General features: G+C 37.2%; 1 protein-coding gene across 4 annotated transcripts in view; it reads right to left on the bottom strand.

The window, feature by feature from the left end:
• Nucleotides 1–377: 377 nt before the first annotated feature.
• Nucleotides 378–7679, bottom strand: part of Phyhd1 (Phytanoyl-CoA dioxygenase domain containing 1) — a 22243-nt gene continuing 14941 nt past the window's right edge. For 3 of the 4 annotated variants that reach the window (XM_017610191.1, XM_017610192.1, XM_017610193.1), the window contains 2 exons: nucleotides 705–1362; nucleotides 424–648 (listed from right to left, as the gene is read on the bottom strand). In XM_017610191.1, the coding sequence (XP_017465680.1) occupies nucleotides 464–648; nucleotides 705–1362 (843 nt within the window). In that variant the 3' untranslated portion in view covers nucleotides 424–463. Of the gene's footprint in view, nucleotides 649–704; nucleotides 1363–2284; nucleotides 2308–2576; nucleotides 2653–7679 lie in introns of those variants that run through there. The other variant, XM_017610190.1, reaches the window with a different exon arrangement.

Here is a 7679-nt window from a genome sequence, read left to right as displayed (position 1 = left end):
ACGTATACAAAAAATAAATCTACCTGCGTTACAGCAGGGCGGGAGACTGGGAAGGGGTGGCCGGGGGGCCGCGGCGTAGCGTGACGTGGTGTGCTCGCCGTTCGCGCGTCGTACGCGGGGCGCGAGCGCGGCGATCGCGGCGTGGCGCGCAAACGCGGGCCGCCGAGAAGCTAAGCAAATTTAATGTTTGAAAGAGAAATAATGTCAATGGATTTTATTTCGTTTTTAAAAAGGTACCCTGGTGCGAAATAAAGTCAATTGACCTTATTTCCGTTGATCTTATTACCTGTCACCATATATGTACATACATACCTATGTAAATAGTTGTGAGGGAAACCTGAGTGGTAGTTTTGAGGGTTTTGTCGCGAGGTTGCTGCTAAGTTTTTAGTCTTGATTTATTTGTTAGTGGACATTTAGATATGTACATATGTATGTATAAATGTATTTATTCAAAAGGAATAACTTATTTGTTACGTTCAAAAAGTACAGGAAAAGGTTTCTCTTTGGATGCCTGGAGCCAATTGTCTTCCGAATATTTTACGTTATTCTCGGTCTCAATGACATGGAAAGTGTAAGCATGGCGGCTTTTCTGCGACCGATTTGGTTCACTCTTATGCACTACATTGCCATGAATAATGATGCAGGTACCTAAGAAAAGACAAATTTTAAGACAAATCTATATAAACATAACATTAGTGTTTTACCTTTGCCCACGATCAAGGGTGTGTAATTTGATTGAGGGTAAATCGGTGCAGGACGATCGTAAACTAGTAGTTGTTGAGCGTCCTTATCCGGATTGCGCATATATCGACGATGAACTCCGCTCTTATGTGAACCTTTGATTGCATGCAAACAACCATTTTCTAGTGTACAATTTTCAAGCGCAAACCAAAAACCAATAACAGAGTTCGGCTCTGTGTGCAAAAACCAGGAGTCCTGATGTGGAATAACTTCGCCGCCTATGCCTGGATTCTTATAGATGTACATGCTCTGGCACACAGCTGGTTTATTGAAGTTCAACTGCCAGCAAACTTCCTTAACACGACTACTGAAGGTTAATTTTTTGAAGACCGGGTGGTCAACGTGCAAGGAATGTCCCACTTTGTTCAGGGCGATCATAGGATCGACAACTAATTCGCCATTCTCATTTATGGCACCTTCTTCGAAGAAAAACCGAATTTTGTCGCCAGAATCAAGAAAGTATGTATCTTTGCTATGTGCATTATTTTGGTTAACTGTGCTAAAAATTTTGCGGTTTGCTCGTGGTGCATCTATGCAGAGGTCACGTCCAGCCGAGTAGAGTTCTTCGACCTCTGCTGGCGTGAGAAAATCTTCAATGATAATGTAGCCATTTTGGTTCAGCTAAAAACAATAGTAACTTGTTAATTAGATTCTTATTGTTGAAAAAAAATGTGTTAAAGCCTTAAGTTAGGTGTTAGCTAGAGTTTTTACAATTTTTTATTCTGACCAGTTTTGGCTATACAGTAGAAGTCAAGGCGAATTAATATAAGGTGATAGCAGGAGTACAAAAACAAATATTTACATGTATTTTGTTTTTGCTTTGGCGGCATAAACTGTCAAAATCTGTAAGAGTGTGTGTAGAAATTCAAACAAAATTTTTCAATTTGATATCAGAAGCCGTGCGGCGAAACACATACACAAAATCAGCTGAGCTAGTAACACCACCTTATATAAATTCGCCTTGGTAGAAGTATTAACTTTTCTAAGCGGTTTCAAAATTTAAAAAATGTAATAATAACAGAGTTTTTAGGAAATAACGTGCTAAATTTATTTCAATGACTTATAGCGTTTTCTTTTCTCGAAAAAAGGCTGCACTCATTCTGGCTTGTGTTAGCGCTGTCACATTTTCATGTTCTTTACTCAGCCCTTTCACAAGGCGTAGTGTTCTTTTCTCAGCAGGTTGCGCTCTGATCCGGCGAAAGTGCTGCCTTTCTGCCCTCAAATAAACGTGAGGGTGAGAGTTGCATGGTTGATTTTTAATTTGATCTTGTAAAAATGCAATTATTTTCCTTATCAGAAATAAGTGTTTTGCTTTAAAATTGTTAAAGACTTAAAGGCCAAGTGAATAATTCAGCTTTATTAAGTTCTATAAATAAATTGTGATGGAGTAGTATATTTTCTGTTTCATTCTCATATAAAGAACGCAACATTTTCAGGGCAACGCAAAGCAAGAGTTCCCATATAAAAGGGCAGAACTTTTTTTGAGAAAAGAAAACGCTATTAGTTTTCATCATTACGAAAAACAAACATAAGCGGTACTCACTTTCCGTAGCATTTTAGGTGTAAGTCCCCTTTCAGACACGTCAAGTCTTGAAAGCAATTTTTTTCGCATTCTCTTTTGTGTTTTCTATTTGCTTTCACACGCGTCAACTTTAATTGAAGTCAAGTCCTTGGTTCTTTAAATGGGAAGCAACGAAAAGATCAAAAGAGACAAGAAAACTTGAAACGAATTGACGGTACGGAGGTATCTGTACTCTTCCCCTCTCTTCTCACCTCCTTCGCCTACGAACGAGCAGACTTGAAAGCAAGACTTGACGTGTCTGAAAGGGGACTAAAGTTGCTACGTAGCAATCTAGCACGCATTAGGTTGTTGGAAGAGCAACAAAACATGTGGTAGATTGCTACGAAGCAACTTTACACCTAAGATGCTACTCAACGTGAGCTCCCCTATAGATTTAACTTGTACCAGTGCTGCCGCTGTCACTTCAGTTGAAGTTTTTCACTTCACTTTGGAAGCCTTCATATCATCACTTCATTTTACTTCGTCTTACTTTATTTTCCACAAATTAGATTTATCTCCAAAATAAATAAAAATTTCTTTTAAATATATGATTTATTTCACCAAAATTCTTGTTAAGTAGAAGGTATGGCAAAGTAACTTTTCGCCTCATAAATCTCCGATCTGGCATCGGTTATTCATTATACATTTTATTCCTTAGAAACCATCGATGACTATCGATAATTTTCGATAGTTTTTTAAACTTATAATTTGGCTTTATATTGCGCCTGGCATATTTTCAAAAAATATTTCTTACAAAATGTGTAAATCGCAAGGTTAGGGTGAAGTAGGTCCAGTTTTACAAATTTTAAAGGATACATTTGTCAAAATTTGTATTAAAATATTTTGTGTGATTAAAGCTGAGCAAAACTTCATACGAATCAGGAGGAGTCGTTGCTCATTAAAATAATTCGAATTTTTAGAGCTATTTATTTCACTCAATATCAGTTATTTTACTTTATTCAATACTAGCAAATTCCCGCTTGCTTCGCGGCGCCTAATAACAAATTTTGCAAGCAAAAACCGTATGTAAAGTAAAAAAGTTTTAACAACTAAATAGCAGTAACCTCCTCTTACATATGCCAAAAATAGTAGCGCTTTGATGCCATATGGAATACTAATTCCTCTCGATGTCATGAATTTTGCCGATGGTCTTATTTCCACCAGTGAAATCTTTGCCAAGCGTGCATAATCTTTTTTGATCTTGAAACTACAACATGCGGAAGCCAATATAAGTCCTTATAAGAAAAGGTAAGAGCACAGATGAGCGCTTTCTGTTATAAGAGGGCCAAGGATCCTCGCTGCCGCACAGGATGAAAAGTTTTCCCGTACATTGGCTAAATGTGATCTCTTGAATATCATTCAAATGAAGCCATTGATATACCAACCGTCATGAATTTTGGAGAAGCTCCGACACTAATATCGGGGGTGAGTCCATTTTTGATTTTATTCTTTCCACTAACCTAATCGTATGTAACATGGGTAATCAGCCAACGTTCCGTGGTCACCGACTCAGCTACAGCGAGGACAAATAAGTGGAGGGTATCGGACACGTGTGCCTTTTCGGATCACAACAGGATACTCTTCACGATAGATTCTGAGGTAGCAGTATCACGACCTTTTAGGAATCCGAAAAAGGCGGATTGGAAAACTTTCTCTGAATTAGCTTCCACCACACTAAGCTTGATGAAAACCGAAGTTAGACGGGGGAATGCTAATATTTATAAGGCAGTTAATCGTCTAAACGCGATCCTGACCAAGTGCTTCGGGCAGAGTTGTTCTATATCTCAGCCACGATCAACGCCCAAGCCGGTATGGTGGAGGGAGGAACAGGGTCAACTCAGATTGATAACACGAAAGCTCTTCAACAAGGCTAAACGCAGCCGACGTGAGGAAGACTAGAACAAATATGGCTCTTGAACGACTTCCAGCCAGGAAGCTCTTGAATGTTAAATAGAGACCCACTTTCCGGGCAACACGGACCAAATTGTCAGTAATCATGTGACAAATCGGCCTCGTGCACCTTTAGAAGAGTTTTCAGATTTTGTGAACAATGAGAACGTAGCTTGGGCCATCAAATCTTTCGATCCGTTCAAAGCAAGCGTACCGGATGGCGCAATTTCCGCTATGCTACAATACTCATGTTGGAGTCTGGTGCCCCATTTCACAAGCATTTTCGCAAGATGCTTAGAAAGCGGATATGTACCGAAAGTATGGAGGGAAGTGAAGGTTATATTCATCCGCAAAGCAGGGAAGATATACCACTCACAGCCAAAGGACTTCAGACCGAGAAGTCTTTCATCGTTCGTACTAAAAACACTGGTGAGAATAATCGATCTACCTATTAGGGAAAGTATTAGTATCCAAACAATTATCACAGCCCAACACGCATATCGCATGGATAGATCTGTTGAAAGCGCGCACTATTGAAAAAATGCTGGTACTTAAAGAATACACCCTCTGACGCCTTTCTGGATATTGAAGGGGCTCCAATAATGTCCAAACGGAGGCGATAAGTAAGGCACCCTCTAAGCACGGTATTCAGCGGTCTATGGTGGCATGGATTGACTCCATGCTCGAGAGCAGAATAATCAACGTCACCATAGGCACAGGATCTGTGAGAAGGAAAACCATCAGGGGCACGTCTCAAGGGGGTTTACTATCCCCTCTCCTCTGGCTCCTGGTGTTGAAAGAAATTCTTGAGATTTTTAAAACCAAGAGAATAACTGGCAAATTCCCGTCAACGATAAGTGAACTAATGGAGAGTGCACTAGGTGATATCTCTAAGTGGGCCAATCAGAATTGATTAGGGGCAGTGGCGTAGCCAGGGGGGGCGGATTTGGGGGTGATAGATCCCCCCTTCGTCAGTGAAATGAAACTTTTTATTTTTGAATTAATAACACAATACTATTTTACCCTTCCGATTTATAATATTTTATTTCAGACTGATGACAAATTATCTTGTAATGAATATATAAAATTATCGGTTGGTGGATTATGTATTTGAATATTTGTTTTGTGAAATACACTAGGCCATTTTGCTTAGTTCCCCACAGTGTTGGGAAATAATCTATAATCTATACAATAACTGTACTTTTCGACTGTAACTAAAACTTGACATTTCAAGTGCTTATCAAAACTTTATACATGTTAACTAGATTGGCCATTTATCTTAAAATTATATAATTTTAATTGTTTGTTTATAAAAGTGCAGTTTACACTTTAACAAAACCCGTATAAATCCAAGGTCCAAACTTTCGTAAAGCTTTTTAATTAGATTTCCTATAAATACATATTTTGAGTATGCAGTTTTGTAGCCCGATCAATTCAAATAAAGAGCAAGTTTAAAATACATAGCTGGGGCTTATCGTTGATTTTTAATATATATTTTTTTTAATAAACGCGTTGCTCATTTTCTTCATTAAAAAAATCGTCAAACATACTTAGATAATATGGAAGAAAATTACCGACATCGTCAAAAATATGCCATACATCAACTGCAAATCACAGCTACTTTAAATTTGCACTTTATTAGACTAAAATTTAAGGAGCTAAAAAACTACAAAATATTAAGAGATCAAATTGAAATAGAAAGTTTGTCGATTTTTTTTTTAATGTTGTTCAAAGATAAAACTTAATTTCATTTAGTGTTTGTTAAGGAATAAACTATATTTTTATAAACAAATAATTCATATTAAAATATAGTAAAATAAATAGTCAAATCTACTCAATATGTGAGTGTCGTAAAGTTATGATATTTAAGAGCATCTCTATCTTAATTAACGATGACACTTTTTCTATATGAAGATGATTTCAACATTTTGTTTTAGTAAAATTTAGTATCGAAAATATTCTTTCAAAACTTGCCTAGGAATGTGATATAATGGTTCGTTCAAAACCTTTTTTCAAAACTTTTAAAGGCAAAAACGAGAAGGCGAAGACAAACAGAGAATAAAACAAGTATAAGTTCGGGCGAAACCGAACATTATATACCCGGCGCACATATTAAATATCGTTTTTTCACCTTTCAGTAAACTGCATGATAAGCAAGAGTATTTTTCCAAATATTTCGATAATATACTATGATTTATTGAAATAACCAAGTTTGGTGGAAACCGGTAAGGCGGTTATCAATATACACTTACGTAGTAAGTAATCAATCATTATGTGTCTTGTTAAGTGATTGTTGTAAGTTGGCGTCTTAGCTTATTAAAAAATCGGAGTTTTCGGTTTTCTGAAATGTACCGTTATGTGGTAAGTATCAGTAATTTTAGTCCGATTTCAAAAATTTTCAGCATATTGCTTTTTCACGCCAAGGTTGATAAATGTGCCGAGTTTGGTAGAAATTGGTAAACCGGTTACCGAGATACACATATGTAGGCATAAGTGGGCGGTGCCACGCCCATTTTCCAAAAATGTCCCTAATTTCTGCTAAGAGGTTATTGCATATATCGATTTTGAGTAAATTAGCTTAAATAGTTACTTATTTATCGCAGTCTCCGTATTTCTGTAAATTACCGTTATACGGGAGGTGGGTGTGGTTCTTGTCGGATTTCAAAAATTTTCAACAGGTTTCTTAGTCAAGCCCTAAGTAATGTTCTCAGCGAGTTTGGTGGGGATTGGTAAAGGGACTACAGAGATACAGCTTTTTATCATATCTATCTTATTTTGTGCCAAATTTCTACTTCGCATACCAACTTTCAACAATTTGGATCCAGTATTTGCGGAAATATCGTAGTTTTTGCATATTTCGAAAATACCGTTATATGGGAGGTGGGCGTGGTTATTGTCCGATTCTGCCTATTTTTAATCCCAACCTACTTTGGATAAAGGGAAACCTACTTACCAAATTTTGTTGACATATCTCAATTTTTTCTCGAGTTATCGTGTTCACGGACAGACAGACGGACGGGCGGCCAGTCACCGCTTAATCGATTTCTCTTTTCATTCTGATCATTTATGTATATATATGTCTATATCTCGATTCGTTTTGGCTGTTGCAAACAACCGTTATGTGAACAAAATTATAATACCCTTGTGCACAAGTGCGCTCGGGTATAAAAATTTCCCGCAGTGAATTTTCAGATTTTTAATACGGTATAGTAATTTATTTTTTTAAATTTAAATAAAGCATGCATACCCCATGGAATAAACGAGTAGATAAAAAATATATAACGGTAAAACTGGCACATGCATAAATATATGAAAGAATGCACTCAGGCGACGTCTCTAGCCATTTTGTGTCACAAATTTAAGTTATTGATGGACATTTTTTTCTTCATCTGATGGTTATTTTAATTTACATAACCTTCACAGTTGGCAGATAGACAATCCTCACGAAATGAGATAAGATCGTTCGCAGTACCAGCACAAAATAAAT

The sequence above is a fragment of the Rhagoletis zephyria genome, unplaced genomic scaffold (assembly GCF_001687245.7).
Source record: "Rhagoletis zephyria isolate East Lansing unplaced genomic scaffold, Rhagoletis_zephyria_1.1 Rzeph_scaffold_00289, whole genome shotgun sequence".
Classification (NCBI taxonomy): Eukaryota; Metazoa; Arthropoda; class Insecta; order Diptera; family Tephritidae; genus Rhagoletis; species Rhagoletis zephyria.
The sequence above is the reverse complement of the archived record's forward strand: the minus strand, read 5'-3'. Positions and strand labels throughout refer to the sequence as shown.